This window comes from Bactrocera neohumeralis, chromosome 4, assembly GCF_024586455.1.
Source record: "Bactrocera neohumeralis isolate Rockhampton chromosome 4, APGP_CSIRO_Bneo_wtdbg2-racon-allhic-juicebox.fasta_v2, whole genome shotgun sequence".
Taxonomy (NCBI): domain Eukaryota; kingdom Metazoa; phylum Arthropoda; class Insecta; order Diptera; family Tephritidae; genus Bactrocera; species Bactrocera neohumeralis.
The window spans coordinates 18068786-18088435 of record NC_065921.1 but is presented as its reverse complement, the minus strand read 5'-3'; the positions used below and the strand labels follow the sequence as shown (position 1 = coordinate 18088435).

At 33.4% G+C, this 19650-nt stretch overlaps 1 protein-coding gene across 1 annotated transcript in view; it reads right to left on the bottom strand.

Annotated features, from left to right (window-relative positions):
* Positions 1–2067: 2067 nt before the first annotated feature.
* The window catches only part of LOC126756798 (diacylglycerol kinase 1), a 197720-nt gene continuing 180137 nt past the window's right edge, over positions 2068–19650 (bottom strand). The window contains exons 18-21 of the mRNA XM_050470188.1: positions 8935–9090; positions 4447–4675; positions 2382–2563; positions 2068–2296 (exon numbers count right to left, since the gene is read on the bottom strand). Of these exons, the coding sequence (XP_050326145.1) occupies positions 2207–2296; positions 2382–2563; positions 4447–4675; positions 8935–9090 (657 nt within the window). The 3' untranslated portion in view covers positions 2068–2206. The remainder of the gene's footprint in view (positions 2297–2381; positions 2564–4446; positions 4676–8934; positions 9091–19650) is intronic.

The following is a 19650-nucleotide window of genomic DNA, read 5'->3' as shown; positions in this document are numbered from 1 at the left end:
TTTTATATATTTTTTTTAATTTCGAAAAAGCACATTTTGAATGCAAATAATTGTACATATGATGTATTTTTAATTATATGTTATAACCCTGTAATGTGGGTTTGAATCAGAAATATTTAAAGTCAAAATATTTTTTGTTTGTTTTTTAGTTATACACTTAAAGACTTAATCTTACCAGTTGGATAAACGGACGGCATTATAATCGAAATCCATAAATTCAATTGAAATTTAAACAATTTAGTTGAAGGGCACACATTATATAATAATTAGCGAGGCTTTGGGTTGTCTTGATTCAAAATGTAAATGGAAAAGAGGATTCTGAAGTAATAGATATGAGGTTTTTAACATCACAAGAATACATAAATTGATCTTGAGAATTCTATGAACCCAAAGTTGGTTTTAGGAAAATATATTTTTTTAATTTAAATGAAATCTAACACTTAATAAAAATTAGTAAAACATCGTGGCATATAAATGGAAGTACTTCAAATATTCAACAAAAAATTTGTTGTTTATCTATATAGCCATTATTCTGAAAACAATATTTTTTCACTTTGTAAGCTTTAATTTTAATTTACTTTATTTCATAAATACGTTACTTTAACTATTCATATGCACATATATAAATATGTACTATGTTAATATTTTATAACTATTTAAGTATGTATGTAATAATTTGTATACTTAATATGCAATTTGTTTTCTTTGAAAATTCCATTAAAGCTGCACCATTTACTGATATATTTTCCTTCACGATATTTTTATTTCTTTTGTATAAACCAATATCATAATATCATTTATTTACACTTGATATCGGTTGTATCAAATTACTTTTGCTTTGCTTTTTACAAAAAGCAATTACAAAAAAATATTTCTAAAAAAAGCAAAGAAAATTAGAACTGTGTGCACTAATAAATCGAAAAAACTTCTTATTTAAACAAAATCACTTATTTTTAATAAAATATGTAACAAATGTTGATAAAGATTGATTTTTGCGAATAATTTCTATTTTTGTAAATTTAAGTACCATTGAAATTGTAAACATAAGGATAACAGGGTGCGCTATAATAAATGTTTTATAACTAAAGAATAAATAGAAATTAATAAAAATGGTAAAGTTGGTAGAATTTTAATAATAGAAAAAAAAATAATTATAAAAAATTAGCAAAAATAAATTTTTCTCTATGGTATTTGGTTACTATTATAAATTAATTGTACGATTACCTAAATTTAATCAAATAAAAATAATTAAAGTCATTAAATGTGACTAGAAATAAAATTGGCTATTTTTCGTATTTTAATGTAAAATATTTACATTAATTAAAACACTATAACTATGACAAAGCAATTTTAACAATTTGATGTTTCGAGTTTGCCCTGTAATTTTTAATAAATATTTATATTTTTAAATATATACACATTCTTACAGATGGCCATTCAAATATTTATTACTAAACTCGCTGACAGCTTGTTTAATAGTAAGCTACACAGTATTAAATATTTAAAAAGTATTACAAATTTTAATACAAAAATTAAAAAAGCGCATTGAAAGCTGGCTAGGACTCTTGTATTTGTGTTAAGCCTTTGAAGCACTTGGGCAACTAGATATACATATAATCAAAGTGTCAATTAAAAATTATTTTTAATTTATAATTTTGATATTTATTTTTATTTTATAATTTTGATTATTATTAATTATTATATTTTTTATTAACGTTAAACTTATTCAGTGGCGTTTTATATATGTACATGCATATATTTCGACAAAGTTTGTTGTATATCGTGTATTTCACTATTACAAACATTATTTCTCTAATAAATTTACTATTTTCCTAAAATATTACAATTTGTAGTTAAACTAAAATATGCTGTAATAAAATAAATTAAAGCTCACTATATGAATGCATTAAAATTTGTAGTTCTTCGCTTTTACAACTTGCTGCTTTTTTATACATTATATATGTATGTAATTGGTTGCATTTAACATCTTTAACATTTGTATTTCTTTGTTTCACATATACTGACATCACTATTTTTCTTTTGTTTGCTTACTTCATTTCCTTTTCCTTTTTCCGCATACTTTTGTTGTAATGCAATAAAATTAAAGCTATTCTATGTGTTGGACGGTGGTTTCTTTGTGTTGTTGTTGGTGTCGCTCCATTAGTGGCTGCCCTAAGGAACTACTAGCGGAAACGCTCCGCCGAAATCAGCTGCATAGTAAATTGAAAAAGCCTCTTCCCTTTTCGGAACGTGGTGCCATTAGCATAGGAACTTGATTCTTATGAGTGACTTTTATCTAAACGGTATAGAGAGAAGAATAGTGTAAAAATGTTGAACTGCTTACATTTTATTTATTTTAGTGAATTGCTTATTGTACATACCGTGCAAGGTACCTGCATCCATGGTTCACCATCGATTTGCATTGGAAATGTTTTCTTCGTCTTAATAATGACCTCACTACACTGCGCCAAACGTCGACCGGAGGCGCGTAAGCCGGTGCGCACTTGACCCATATGTAGACAATTTTCCAAACCAATAACTTCAATCAGACGATCGCCAAAATCTACAGGGAGATAGAACGAACAAAAATAAAGGAAAATTAAAAAAGTTGTGATTTTAAATGCTAAATATTACAAAAAACGTTATGAATCTACAATAAGCGTAAGTGTATTTACATAATTATACGATAAATATCAATTATGCATATTCTAGCATAATTCTAAATATATAAATAAATGAATGACTTAAAAGTTTTTTAATAATTTCTAATTAATAAAATGCCGGGTCACCCTGTTATTATTTATTACACTTTGCCAAGTTCCGTTTGACTAGTTTATTTTAAATCGTTGTCCGGCGTGGCGTGACTTTCGCGCGTGTGATCGAGTGAATTATTCAATTTCGTATAAATTGCTGACAATTTTGTTAAAAAGAACTGTTAATTAGTGCATTTACTAAGTGAACGCCGAGTTGAAGTGAATCACTTGTACGATGTTCTTTTGTGAAAGTAAATAAATTTGCAAAAATAAAATATATGCAGTTATGTATATGCAAATGCATTCGTTGCTAAGTCCTCTGCGCAAACGAATATCTCGTAAGATGGCGCCGTTTATTGGAAGTAGTCGCACTCGGCACAATAACAAAAGTGAAAGTTTCGTCAGCTCGGTTTTGATATTCGGTAAAGTGTGTTTTTCGCGTACGTAGTAGAGTGAAAAGTTAAATTTCGTGTTAATTTTTGCAGTTTAGTGTAATAAAAGTGTTATTTGTGGTAATTATTTTATTGTAATGTAATAGTGAATAATATTATTTAAAAAGTGTATAGTGTTTTTGTGTGCGAAAAGAAAATATGCATGCATGCAAAGTTTATAGCGCATCTTATAAAAAGCAACCCGAAAGGGAAAGAAAAGGCTGTGCGCAATGAGAAAAGAGGAAGTGTTCGTAAATTTCGCGAAATAAAGAAAAAAGTGTGAATAAGTTAAATATGTGTAAATCGTTTTTGTAAGAGTAAAAGGAAACGTGTGTTAAAGTTACTATAGTGTGAAAATTTTATTTGCGTTTTTTGCAAAAGCCTGGAAAGCGAACGCTACATATGTACAATTATGTGGAAGCAGGAAGAAGTGCCGTTAGTTATATGCAGTTAATTTAAAGTAACAGCTACAGGGTGAGTCTAATGTTTAAAATAATTTCATATGTGTATTTTTATGTAATTTCATATTTCATGTTAATTGGGTTTATTATTATAATGCATCTTTAATTTTAATTGTACATAATCGTAAAGGTTAGATAACTAGCTGTCTTAGGTATTGAGATGATTGAGCTTTTCATAATTTTTTCTGCATTGTTCATATGAAAAAAATTGATGCGTTTTATTTGTTACTAATTTATAAAAAAATCAATTTTATTATTTTTGTATATGTCAATAGTCTTTTTTCTTAAAAATAGCATATGAAAATTTTATTGAAAATATTTGTCGCCGTTGAGTTCAACCAGTTTGTGCAATCATTTTGTTTAATTTAAAATATTTTTAACAATCGTTGTTCATTGTATGGGCGATATCTTACGAATTTATAATATTTTGTAATTTTTGTTTGCGACCAGCGGGAAGGACGAAATTATTTTAACAGTTTAGGACTTTGTTTTTAGTAAATTTAGAAATAGCGAATCACACACTAAAATCAAAATAACTTTTTCTTAATTCTATGTGTTTATTCAATACATTCCTATTTGTGGTATAAAAATATAGGCATAGCCTAACATTTTTTAAATATTTCATGCAGTAGTTTTATTTAAAAAAAAATTGTAAAAAGATCACCTTTTTTAGACGATCATACCCTAGGTGTTCCTATAATTCAATTTTGGTTTATTATTAACCACATAATTAAATACTGCAATATGGAACAACTTTCTTAAATTTTATTCCCGTATTTATTCTTTTTAAATTCCACTCACCTTGCGTTGCAACTGATAAGTCCACAGATGTAAAGCTTGTGGCCGAAAGTTCTTTATCCGAAGATTTAAGTTTCTTCCCTTTACGGAATGGACCAGCGCTTTTGCGTATACGCTTCTGTGACAGATGTTCACCCCACAAATTCGAGCCGCCATGTGTGTAAGGAATGTTTAGCAGGGCGACGCCTTGTAGGTGTGGGCCATTGGCTAAATTTAGTGAAACACCGTCGCACTGTAAAGAAATGAAGAAAAAATTCGTTATATGTATAAGTTAAGGCTATTTAAACCGAAACAATAGTCCATTGTTGGCCACTACGAAAAATGTTATTTTCCACTAGAAATCATAGTGAACAGCTGAAAATATGTTTGTTTTGTTGTAATCCTTTTTGTGTTTTGTTTTGCATTTATTTTTTTTTATATAAATATGTATATTTTTCCGCAACGCTATTTAAATTACTTTCCGTTTACGTTCTGCCTTCGTTCGTTTGTCACTGCTTGCTGGCAGTGTTTTCAAGCGGCTACCACAATTTGTAACATATTTATGCTAAAACGAGCGTGCTTTAAAAGCGCCACAAATGGTTAAGACCAACCAATATAATGGAGTCATAATTTTTGTAAAAAATTGTCATTCTGTTGTTTTGATTCTTTATTTTTTGCTCTTCTTTTGATATTTTATTTTTCTTACGTTAAAACTTCCTTCCGTTCACATTGGGGTATATTTGTTTAGGCTTTATTGGTCAACGAAATTTCCTGACGGAAATTGCTGAGGTTGCTTGTTTGCGACGTGCTGCCGTTCTGCATGTGTTAATACATATGGGTGTATTTATTAGGATGATACACATTTATGTATATTAAAACCCCTTAAGACAGTTTTGTGTAAAAAGAAAGTAAAATGCTACTAACACATCATTACGCAAATTATGCCCTTCTTGGCACTTTACACATGCAGTCGCCTTTTCTTATTTGGATCCCACATAAAAGGACATTCAAGCCATGCATATGTGGGCGTTAGCTGCTAAATGGTTATATTAGAATACAAATGCACATTAAGCACAGTTATTTAATGGATGAATGGCTCTCTGCCGCCAACCTCTTACGGATACATACATAATATATGTTTGTGTTTATAAATGTTTTCAATGTAATTTTGTGGCATACGCATTTTTTATGTAAATTCCTATTGCTTCCTTCCGTTTGATTGTCAGGTGTGCTTCTGTGTCTATATGTATACTTATACCGTGAAGAAGTTTCTGCGCTGGCTATGATTAGTCTATATATGTTTGTATATCAAGATGTTTGAGTACAAAGGTGCTGCAACTAAGCGCTTGGAAATGCCCGCTTTATTTGATGTATGTTTTGGCTGTTAATTTTATTGCCCGTAAAATGTTCACCGACAGCTGTTGCCAGTGGATCAACGTTTGGCAAGTAGTAGAGATTGAGCTGACATACATACGTGGAGAAGAATTTTGCAATTGAGCATTAAATTATACCGTTTTTATTTGATATCATTTTAATGCTCCATATACTCTGCATGTACTACCACTTTGGTCGGCACTTTAACTCAGGTTACGTAGCCATAGAAAACTATAAATACTATAATATAAATAAAAATATATGTATATACGTATGTTTCTACATTTTTTGCTTGGTATTTGCTTGAGTGTGTCTGGATTTTAGCAGCAGTTCAACGGCAGATGTACAGACATGTCTTAAGACGATCTTTAAACCTAGTGTTTGATGAGGGGAGAGTTTGAATAGTGTCAAAGTTTATGAAATATGACTCGGTACAAGGATAGGTCAATTTTATATTCTTTATTCCTTTGACATTTGTTTTAAGTATCAGGATATAGTAAGAATATGTTTGACGGCTATTTGTTTGTGATCAAGTTCAGGTTTCCTTTCTCATGGTCAGATTGTAGTTCAGTACAGAGTCTGGTAGAGTGTTTTTATAATTATTTAGGTTAGAAATTGTACGTGATCTAACTAGGAGATCACCATATATTACGTTAAGGTGAATTTTTGTCTATCCAATAAAATTATTGGCAAGAAATCATGGTCGACAGATCGTCTTTTATGGTACAATGTGTGCACACAACTTTTCAACGGTGATCACTCTAAAACGTAAAAAAAAGTATGTGTTGAAATCATCAATTCTGTCTTGAGTAAATAGCAAAACCTTCCAGTACCACTTCTGAATTAACTCAATTTATATTGGTAAGACTTTTGGGTGTTAAGGCTGCCTACTTACATATATAAATGCTGATCTTGCGTTAATCAAATGCTTTGTTGCTGTTGCCGGAAAGTAGTAAGTGCATGAATAAACCAAAAAAAAAACGTTAACTATTTATAACGCCCTTCACAGGTGTACTTTTCATAACATAAAAGTAAAAACATTCTTCTTCTTGATTCTGTTCGTTTGGTTTGTATGGCAACCATATGCGATCTGAACAATTTGTTCGAAGATCGTAGCGCTGCCTTTGATAATAATCTATGTCAAATTTCGAGACAGCAACTTATCAAATAAAAAAATGTTTTCTTATAAGGACATGATTTTCAACGATCAGTTTGAATGGCATCTATATACCTTAGTGATTCGATCTGAAAAACTTCTTCGAAATTTGTTGTGTTGTTCTCGAGAATAATCTATCTCAAATATCCTGACAGTAACTTACCAAAGAAAAGAGTTTTTCTTTCAAGAACATGATTTTCAGCGATCAGTTGTTCGATCTGAATAATTTAATCGATCATTGTTGGGTTGTGTTAGAGAATAATCTATAGCAAATTTTGAATATATCTAATCAAATAAAAAAGATTGCCATATAAGAACTAGATTTTGACTCATCAGCTATCAGCATCTAGCTATACTGATCCAATATATGTGTAAAATTTTCGATTTATAACTCAAAAACTGAGGGATTAGGATGCGTATATACAGACAGACTGCCATAGAGGCCTGACTTACTATGACTATTTTAAGCGGCTCAACTCGTCACATTGGTCATTTATGTATTATATATATATATACTTCATAGTATCTCCAATGTTTGCTTTAGGGTGTTGCAAATTCCGTGGCAAACTTAATATATTCTATTCAGGGCATAAAAAGTGGTTTTAGTGTTTGATCTCTCAAAATCACTATATTTTTAAATTTGATATCGGTGTTTCTTGAAAATTCTACAGTGGCCATACGCCTTAAACTCAATGTGACTTATAGTTTTATTTTTGCTGAATTCATCAAACTAAGTTTAAGAAGTAAAATTGACCAAAAAGTTATTCACAAATTATTTATTAGTCGTAATGGGAATCAATCAGCAATATGATACTCGCGATTTAAACTTTATAATATATTTAATGTGAAACGCACAACTTCGTCGTATAGAAATATGTACTTGTATTATACTAATTTACATTTATAGCACCGAAAGCAATTTTTCAATATATACATATATACATATATGATATATTTATCCAATTTTTCCACGACGTTAATTTAAAGAAAACCCCATTCACTCGAAACGCCTCTAAATATTGGCACTAATGAGGCGTAAGCAATGACGCTCGGTGATAAGCTCGTGTCACTACAGACTGCAAATTACCAAACTGCAAGGACACATAATTTACGGTTGAGCAAATTTTCAGCGTGTTCAATCGACATCAGCGCCAAGCTATGTGAGCACACATAAGCGAAAAGAACACACATATCAATGCTGAACTTTATGCGAAAATCTAAAACGAATGAGAAGTAGAGACGGCAAGCGAAAATGTCGAATTTCCGGCATATTTTCCGCAGCGATTTGCCACTATCGCAGCGGTAGCGGCAGCGATTAAAGTGCCGAACGTTAATGATGGATTTTTCGCGTTTTACCGGCGTTTGCACGAAACACTCACTCAGCGGGTAAAATATGCGACAACATGAAATGACATTGCGGCTGGATTGATAGCTTGATGAAAGCAGATTGCATAAGAATGAAAACCAAAAGGGGATCTTTAGTGTATCTACAAGACCAAGAGCTGGATTTTTGAAACAGACATAACTGTATATGTTGTTATGTAGTTGTGTGTCTCTGTGAATGAGTGCCACTCAAGGCAACTATTTACGGCTTACCCCGTTTTTACACGTATCCAGCTTGTGGGTTCTTGTGAAATGTGTCAGTACCGTTCTTGTTTTGCTTTACTTTCGTTCTGATATTTTTTGAAATTTTCAGGGTGATACTGGAAAAGTTTCGCCTGAAAGCTGGTAGCACTTCACACTCACTTGGCAGGTGCTTAACACTTACTTAGCTGACGCATATATGGAACAAATATAAATATACATATATACATATACTACCTTCTTATACACAAACTTTCAAGTGTAACGGTACTTTTTGCTCGTGTTACCTTTTCGTGTGGCTTTTGCAGCCAGTTAATTCATAATTTTATTTCATCTACACACACACATACAGTTTTTTCGCAGTGCGGATTTTCACCTGTCTTCTCCATGCCACTTACCACAATTTCGATATTCTCGTGCAGATTCTTGCATGACGCCGCAAATGTTTCTGAAGTAGCATATTCAAAGTACCATAGCTTGTTTTTCATGCGACTGTTGAATTTGTGCGGATTCTTCTCGCGCTCCAAGTGGAATTTAACGCAGATTGCAGCATCCTGCAAATGAATTAATTAAAAAATGTTTAAATTAAATATGATATCCACTTAATGCAACCACTTATCATTGACATTTTTCTTCAGCATGACGCTGCTTCTCTGGAGTCTTAAGAGTTATTAAGTAGATTTTTAACCAGTTTTCACGTTAATATAATAACTTAATAATGCAAATTCAATTATTTGATTTAACATAATTACAGAAAATAGCAGTAATTGTGTTATTTTTATGCCCGTGATATATTTTGTTTGCCCATGAACTATATTATATAAGTATACAGTCAGCGTGACGAGCTAGTCACACAGTTTTTGAGATATGGATCTAAAATTCGGCACACACTCTTTTCTCCCAAGGTGTTGCTCATTTGTCGGAATCATCAATAACGGATCATTATAGTACTTAGCTGCCACACAGACTGATCAGTCAATATCAAGTCTTTGTATGGCAAACTTTTTATTTGAAAAGATATCTTTACAAAATTTGGCATAGTTTATTGTCGAAATATATCATTTACATCGAAACATTATAGCTATAGGTGCCACATAAAGGGTGGTCCAGTTCCAGTTCAGTTTTAAATAAAAAACACAGAAGCCTCAAATTTAATGGGGAATGTTTATTATCATTCGAAAGAGCATTCTTTGGAATTTATTTTTTGAATATTATCTCTTTCAAATGTTGGCCGCGGCTACGTCTGAGGGGGTTCTTCCGTTAAGTATAATTTTCGATGACTCGTTCGAGCATTTTGACTGAAAACTGGCGAATGATACGCGTGATGTTTTGCTAAAAGGCCTGAATGAAATTATCGCCTCACCGAAGTATTCCCCCAATTAATCCATTGATTGATGCGATGTGTGGTAAAGGGCGCCGTCTTCTTGAAACCAAAACAATAGTCGGTTATTATGGCGCGATAACGGTCGCTATTGACGGTTACGTTCCCACCGGCATTATTTTTGAAGAAATATGGCCCGATTATTCCATCGTCCCACAAACGACACAAAAATTTTGATCTTTCTGGTTGAAATGGCTGCTCTTGAATCTCTTCAGATTGATATTCGTCCCAAATGCGGCAATTTTGCTTGTTTACATACCCATTAAGGCAGAAGTGGGTTTCATCGTTGAACAAAATTTGTCTCAAAAACGTCGGATCTTTTTGGAACTTATCAAGAGCGGCTTTAGTTCTTGCGCAAGCCGTATTTTGTACGCTTTCAATTTAAGCGTCAAGTCGTTCCAAACATCAGTTCGAGTTGCTTTACATTGTCAACTACGGCTACTATATTTTATTCACTGCGTGCTGGACGTGGTCTATTCGGTCGAATATTTTCCAATTAAGAATGCTGGGTCCCAAGATGGGTGATGGTGTTGCGAATAGTAGGCTCAGAAGACCGATTATGTTGTCATAAGTTGAACGAAGCGCGCGAAACACATTTTTCACCCAACGTCAATTTTTGTGATAAAGTTGAACAGTTTTTAAACGTTGTTCAGGCGTAAATCTTTCCATGATGAAATCCGAAACAATACTAAACAAAAATAACATGTAAGCTTGACACTACTCATGCATGAACTGTCAAAAAAGGCTATTAAAAACTTGAATCACCCGTTATAACTAGCTATATTTATAAATAGCTTAACATGCATTTCAAAGCCTGGCTATTCAACATGTTTCAGAGATTACATGAACATCTGAAACACAACAAAATAATGTTAAGCATCACACCTAGTGTGAAAGTAAAAATATACGATTTTTCTTTTTTCATATTCCGAGTGGTATCCCCATTTTAAAAATAATATACTCAAATTTTAAATCAATATCTAAATAAGTTTTTGATTTACAGCTTTCTAAAAAGTAAACGCTAAGTTCAGTCCGCTTAGTCGGTTTGTCTTTAAACGTTTTTTTTTAAACGCTAAGTTCAGTCCGCTTAGTCAGTTTGTCTTTAAACGTGTTTTTTTCGATATAACATTTTTTTAATTTGCTACAGTGAATACAGGAGACCTAAAACGACAATTGGGTAAATGCAACTTTTTTTAAAAGCGCTGCCATTTTGTCAATTTTTGCTGTTTTTGCCGACAATATCATATGAAAAATATTTTTTTTTAGTTTTCATAAAGCTGCGAAGGGCTGAACATTTTATTTGGTGTCGTCGGAGAACGTGTGTAAATTGAAAAGTATTTAATTTTTTCTTCGAAACTGTGTGTTCTTAAAATATCTTAAAATATAAATATGCTCTTAAAATTGTAAAGCAGTCCTTGTAGTTATTTTTATTTTTAATTCCTATAAATCGCTTTTATTCAGGCTGTCAGACGTGGTGTGCCCCTTTACCTTAAATTCTGTTCCTTTTTGTAACTTTTCCACTTCACTGAGTGAATTTTGCCACCTCACATTTAAGCCAAAACATAACGTAACATGGCATAACATTGCATTGTTGAATCACAAACAGAGATTCTCGTTAAAACTTATCACTTGTAAAAGTGTAATTTTGCGGTTTACAACTGACACCGAGTTTCAGCAAAAATTTGCATAAGCATTTTATAAACTACGATTTTCTCTCTCTCGTCTTTTATCGCTGCTATTTTACCATTTGGACATATGAAAACCCGAAATGGGAAAAATTAAATGTTTTCACAAACTTTGTTGTAATCACAATTTGGAAATCATAAAGCAGACGCACATCACAGGATGCAGGCACAAAAATGGGTAAGTTTGCAAACAAAGCAATAATTTCCACTTTGCAATGCGCACAAGTTTCGTACACAAGTGGCGGAAAAATTGCTGAGTAGCAGCATGAAACAATGCCAGAATCTCACAGTTCAGTTGTAAGTGCCTAAGGAGTCTAAGGAGCGCATGCATGTATGCATGCGTGTATTTGTTTGCGTGCAGCTATATAAATGATGATAAAATGAATGCATCGTACCCTTGGGCCAATTCACGCAACGAGCAAAGTGTACCGTTAACTTTTCAACTTTTACCGATTAGCAAAAAAATAGTTCATAGCAAATTGTAATGCATTTGCGTGCCCAGCTGGAAGTAGTCAGTTAGGCAAAATTTGTGTTTGAAAAAAGTTGGCTGGAGTTATGTTGCAATTGCTCATTCTAAAACTTACGAGGAACGGTGTTTATAATAAAGTTGGTAGTATCTAAGACTCTACGGTTTATCATAAGTACATGGGATGTTAAGGTGCACACCAAATGTAACAACTAAGAAAAACAATTTTTAGAAATTAAAGGAAACTACTAACAGTTTTAACATTTGGACGATATATCTACACATATTTTAAGAAAATACAGTAAAATCTTTTAGGAAAAAATTAAATATTGTTCGAATTATAAGCGATCTATGACGGCGGTAAAAAAGGTTTTCCACTGCCGCAATGGTTTCGGTCTGTTCCGCTAGAGGATATCGTTTGTAAAATGAAAGTGTTGGCGTTTTAAACAAAAGGCAAATTCTACCCAAAATTTTGGCAATTTTTGGATTGGCAAAAATTAGATTTTGGTCAGGTCAACAAACTGGTGGGTCATGGTATGGAGAGTTTATACATTGTGACAAAAAAGCACCCGCAAATTGCAATTAAATTCCCCGGGTAATTGATATTTAAAAAAAAAAAATTATTTTTCTAAGTTGGTAGGACTGTCCTTAATTACTATGCCTAATATAAGCGCGATCTGTCAACCAGTTTGTTTACAGCAAATGCTTAAGTGCTTAATGTATGGTGCTTGGAAATCGTCAGGAAATGGCAAGAGTGCTCGATATCTCTGGTGTGTCCGTTCGAATGATTTTAGAGGATATTTTGGGTATGAAACGCATTCTTACTCGACTCGTCCCGATATAGCTGAATTTTTTCCAAAAAGAATACCGTAATCAGGTTTCTTTGGACATACTCGATTGTGCGAATTCTGACCCCACATTCATGGAAAGCATTATAACTGAGGAAGAGACATGGGTTTTTGAGTTTTGATGCAAACAAATCAAGATGATGCTCACTTATTTTTTTGATATTCGTGTTTGGTGCATCATTAATTTGTTCCGGAGAGACAAACGGTCAATAAGGAGTTCTATTTGGCCGTAATGAGCCGTTTACGGGGGAACATCCGTCGAAAACGGTCGGAATTGTGGAAGAACAATTCATGGATTTTACACGATGATAATACACTATCGCATTAAGCCAATATTGTGACTGAAAGCCAGAAATGCAATGAATACCATCAATCAACCACCGTTTTCACCAAATTTGATTCCATGTGATTTTTTCTTGTTCCTCAAACTGAAATTTCCGCTCCGTAGAAAAAAAAGTGCTTGTGAAAAGTGTTTCGAGGACTGGAAAATTCGTTGGTACATATACCAAAAGTGTTTTAGATCTGGTGGGGATTACTTTGAAGGTGACAAAATAATTATTGAAGAATAATTAAATAGTTTGCGTTTTATTAACAATTTCTGGGTACTTTTTTGTCGCACAGTATATAACAATTAGTAGGTGTTGGACCCAACAACAGTTCTATGTCTATTATTTGGGAATAGAATTGTCAACTAATCATTGTATTTTATATTTGCTGCATTCTTTTGGGAAGTTTTAAGAAATACATAAAAAAATGGATTCAACGATAACACCATTTTACTTTAGCTTAAATGTAGAGTAGATAAGATGGCCAATATCGTAATAATAGCTAGGAAATAAGTTGTCTAATTCTAATTTTTCTTTTCCCATAGAATTAAATTGTGCTTTAAAATTGAGGAAGTATTATAGATAAGTTTCTTCGAACTTAAGAAAGTTTATGTTCGGAATGAAGTCTTCAAATCATATGCAGTGGTCTCAATAAATAATCTAAATGGTCAACCAACGAAAACGGCATGATGTTACAATGAAATAAAACACTCCAGAATGGGTTCCGTTTTTTTCGTTTTATGCCGTTTATGATTTCAACAAAATGTCGGCCAAGTGACCACCATGATTCCGTTTGCATATCCCCACCAGTGTACGCCAATTTTGTATAACCCGGTGCAGCATTTCAGCTGGAATTTCGGCTATAGTGCGCTGAATGCTGTCTTCTTGCTTCTCGAACATTGCTTGTTGATTGGCCTAAACCTTTGACTTAACATACCGTCAGAGAAAACAATCTAGAGGCGTTAAATCACGTAATCTTTGCGGCCATTTGACTGGGCCATTTCTCAAAATTAACGAGTCGCCAAACTTTGTACGCAATGTGTCCATGTCTAGACGTCTAGCATGAAGCGGCATACCTTCTTCTTGGAAATAGAGATTGTTCGTGTTGATTTCATTGAAATTCTACAATGAAGTTCGGCCAACGTTATGTTATATCGTTTGCTATTGACGTTAACGGTCTCATTTCGAAAAAATAAGCTCCGATGCTGCCGTCATATCAATATCCGCACCAAATGGTAAATTTTTGGGGATGCATTTGCGTTTCCTGAACAACACGAAGATTTGACTCACTCCAAAGACGACAATTTTGTTTGTTGATTCAGCCATTAAACCAGATATCTGAGAAGATAATTTTTCGAAGAATGTGAGTTTGTGATTTTTTCAGAGAACGCGAATTTGCGTAATAATCTTGGCCAATTTCCAAGCCTTGTATCATAGTGAAACGAGACATGATACAATGGCAAATATATTATTATTTGAAGTTTATCCATTGACAGATTAAGTAATGTTATGTTAGCTTGGGGTAGGTAAGGTAACTGTGGTAACTGTTCTTAGGTGTAATTTATGAAAATTTTAGTTCTCCGTTATTTTTGGATGAGCTAAAAGCTAAGTAATACAAGCATGTCTTTAGTTGCTTCAATTTCACATCGTTATGTTTAAATATTCCTAATTAGAATTGTGGTATACTAAAATTTCACAGCATCGTTCCCCATACAACTATACAGTCGAAAGTTTTAATTCTGCTAACTGTCATTCCATTGGTGATACGGTTTAATCATAGAATTTTCATTTTGTTGACCTTGAAATCTTATCCCAATGTTTGCTAAAAAACGGAAGTTAGAAGAATGCTATTTGACTAGAAACACCAGAGTGCTCATGAAGAAAGTTTCAAAATATGTTATTTGAAGTTTATCCATTGACATATTTAGTAAAGTGAGGTTAGCAATGTTAAGAAGCAGGCTCATGAAGTAAACATTTTGTATTTATTTTAATAGCATGAGAGTTTGGGAAATGCGAACTCTTCTAATGTTTATGAAAAGTGTAGGTAGGTGTCAGGTCTCAGTTAAACCTTTCGTTTGCTTCGAATACTTAGTGAAGAGTTACAACCAAAAATTGGTCCTTCCTTTTTCTTTTTAAAAAGTTTTTTAAAGAGCTTTAACAGCTTCTTGAGAGCTGATTTCGACAGCTATTACTGAGGCTAGCTAGAGGCATTTTGAGAATAATTCTAAATTGACTTTAGACTAGACCGTTCTGAGAAAACAAATTTCCTTATTATTGAAATTATCATCCATAAAATAAGTTTTCCCATATCTATACAAATATCTGTTATGTAGCGCTAAATATTATCACATCCACAATTTCCTACTGGGTATATACACATTCACTCATGTGCACGAGTATAAGATTCAGACTGCAGTAAGGTAGCTACATATTTTATGTGCACAAAGAAGGACTGCCGCATGAAATATGACAGTCTGAGGACTAAAGAACATAAGTTGACTCTTAACGAATAGGTGTAACACGCTTGAAGGACAAAAGCAAAGAAGGCAAATAAATAAAATGTTGTAAATATAAAATTTAATATATGCTCGGAAGATTTACGAGATATACAAAGAATTAAAGCAGTGATACAATGGGGCATGCGTTGCACAAAAGAAATGCGAAAATCGCTAAAAGCGACAGGGTGTAAAAGGGAGCAAGCGAATATTCACTTGGCGGAGAATGGAAGGTTTCAGCTTGACGCGTAAACTTACATGTTTGCACTTGGTTATGTGTGTATGTGCGAGCATTGACAAAATACCTTTTTATTATGCATGCGGTTGAATTGAGAAATCACTGAATAACGGTTTAACCGAGACGCATCAATAAGGCAGGCACACATAAGTAGCTTACTTATATCTTTTCATATAAATTGCATACGTACGCACACATACGCACTCGTAAATAAATCACGCCTGCCATTTTATAAAGTACTAATGAAGCCATCGATTTTGTGGCCTCACATGGCGGATTGGCGGTCTGCATTTTTCCGTCGATTGTGCCGATTGTGGTAAACTTTTCACCGCCAATCAATCGGTCATGTTGTAATACAACAAAAAAAACACATATGTGCGCATATACATATATATTTATCGTAGTCAAATTGTTGTAGTATTTGAGTGTTGTTGTGATAGTGAAACTAGATCACCAAGCAATGATTGCCTTTCGACCGCTATAAAATTGTTTTCCCCTCAATGTGTGTGTGTGTGTGCATACCCATCAAAAGCTCTACAGTTTACCGCTAGTCGATGTGTGACAACAGCACTTTGACGCAAAGCAGATGTTGTCATAATCTGGTAGTGCAATTTTATGTAAAGACTGTATATAAATGTGTATGTATATACATATGTATGTGTGTATGTTTCGCAAATATGTATGTACTATATATAGTAGGTATTGAAACAAAAATCGGATAAAAGCAAATAGCGGTTTTGTGATGGGATTCGTTTGCGCATTTTCTGTGCTCTTGTGAGTGGTTTGCCGTAAGGGATTTACAATTGAGTTGCTGTAGTGCAATGATGTAAGTGTGCTTGCAAAACTTTAAGCTATGACGCATTATTGAACTTTTATTAATATGACAACTATTTGTACCAAAAAGAAAAGGAGAACGAGTGATGTATTTGCTTGGAATATCATGGTATTAATCATAAACTAAGCTGGAAAATAACATTTTTTCACTCAATATTGTTTCAGACATGTATGCTCGTTATTGCTTTCGTGCTATTTTTATTCAATTTATAAGACTTAATCTAACAATAATATTTTTACAACTTTAGAAAATAATTTTTAACTATTTGTTTATTTTTAAAATTCATAAGTTAGGTTATACCGATCAATTATTTTTGCATGATCGTGAGAAAATTATATTATTTATTGTGTATATAGAATATAGTTCTTGCATGTATTTTTTTCAAAATTTCAACGATTATTTAATAGAAACATGTAGAAAAGTGTTATTTGTTTCATTGCCCATATGGTGGCGCATTCCATTCAATTTTAAAAATTTTGCATATTTTTGAGGTTCCGCACCTTTTCTATTGATCAATTCTGTTCTCTTCTGTTTGAGTGATTCACTTAATTTGTCTAGCTGATCACAATACATTTCACAATTCGTTCGGCAAAAGCTCAAAATAAACGAAGACAATATCGTCATTACCGTTTTTTTTTGTGACTAACGGCTTTCGAAGTGGTTGGCGATGGTTCAAAGCTTTTAAACCATGATCTCTTGCGCTTTACATTCTTGTAAATAACCCACTTTTCATCGCCTTCTACGCTTCAACAGTCGTTGCGGCGAAGCAAATTTCGTTCCATAAGGATATATGAACCGTTTCCATTGAAATTAAAACGTTTCAGTGAACTGCGCCACCCTGGGCAATTTGTGTTAACCAACGACTTTAATTTATTCACATCGGCTTCAAGAGTCATTCCAGGACGGAGTGCATCCTCAGACTCAAAATTGTCGGAACGAAAAATCGCAAAAGACCATAAATTTTCCGCAAAACCTTTTTCTTGAAAATTCGTAACGCCCTTATCAGATGTTATCATCGTCACGTAAGTCATTTGTAGAATTTGGCCTTTGTTGGTCAGCCAATGATATACATATATCTTATAGAAGATGGTACCTTCTCTATTTAGTTCTGCAGCTCGAATTATATTATCCAGCAGCAGATTGAAGAAGTCTCTCTATAGGGAGTCGCCTTGTCTGAAATCTTGTTTGGTATCGAACGGCTCGGAGTGGTCCTTCCCGATCCTGACAGAGCTTTTAGTATTGATCAACGTCAGTTTACACAGCCGTATTAGTTTTGCGGCTATACCAAATTCAGATATAGTCAGATCATGGGCTTTTTCCAAGATTTGTCACCGTAAATATCTGGTCAGTTGTTGATTTTTCCGGCCTGAAGCTACACTGTAAGACCCAATCAGTTTTTTAACGGTGGGCTGTTTTAACCCGTTTAACACGATTGTGGGATCTCTTTTTGGATTGAACAGATCACACTTAAAACATTTTATTTTTAAAGCTTTGTATTATCAGATGTTAAGATCTGAAGTTGGCCGCAAAAAAAGATTCAATTTCATCAACAAAATAACTCATGAACGACTTACATTGAGTTTAAACTTTATGATTGCCAAACTTTAATTATAAAACATATGTACCGATAATGGTTACGTTGAGTTTCACTTTATGTGCCCACTGTAATTAAAAACGCATTTACATATAAACAACCGAATACTTAAGTATTAACAAAAATCTTTTGATTAAATTTTCCTCCAAGCATTGCCGCAGGCAAAAACAACATTTTGGCTTATCCACTTGTATACTTTACGCTCTTTGTTTATTTTATGCGAATTTGATGGTGGGCCGTAAAAGTGTTGTGCTTAAACGGCAGAACAGGCATTTTCGTGACTATATATTTATATACATATATGTGTCTGTATGTATATATATGAATAGATAGAAAATATATACAGTTTTGCTTATGTGTAGTGCCAATGTGCCATTTTCAACTGTTAACTGCTGGCAAACACAACACACACACAAACACATATGTATCTGTGCACTCACACATATGTATATACAAGCATTTAGGCGCATTTGTATGCACATATCAGCCCAAATGAGATTGCTCATTTTGTAGTAGCTGTCGCTTTGATGCAAACGCACACACTCGCTCACACACACAAACGAATTCGTGTACATGTGCGAATCAGTGATTTTGCTGGCCATTTACTGCCGCGCACATTTGGCCACATAAATTCCTATTTGCCGCGAAATGTGTTGATTGTAATCTGGCGGATGGCAACGATGCCATTTTGGGTGCACAAAGGCGTTTGTGTGTGAGCGCGCCTAAAAGTATGCCACATCATTATGCGAACGTGCGTTTTTCTTCAGCTCAATGAGCGGGCGTGCGCGCTTGTGTGTGTGCCTGACAGAAACAAATGGCTTTGCTACTTCACTTTCTGCTTGCTTGATGTGAGTGTGTGCTAGTGTTTGTATGTATGGGTTATAGTGGTGGCATGTGAATTTATGCAGAAAGAGCGCGTTGTGGGGCAATGACTTCACTACACTGCTATTGCGCTCACTTTAATAGCTATTTTATTGGAGTTTATTGCAAGCGGAAATGGGAGGGAGAGAGCTTAGATATATGTATGTATGTATGTATGTATTTATCTAAGTAAGTTTGGGATTATAGCGGAATTAAAATTAAACTTAATGCTAGAATGTCAGCAATAGTTGACAGCTCGAAATGGGTTACGGTAGCTCAACGAAGTTACATACATATTATACCATATAGTATGTAAGTATATATAAGTAAAAGGTTTTCTTTGTATTTCGCTTAAATGGGATTTATTGCCAATTCGAGCAAAATG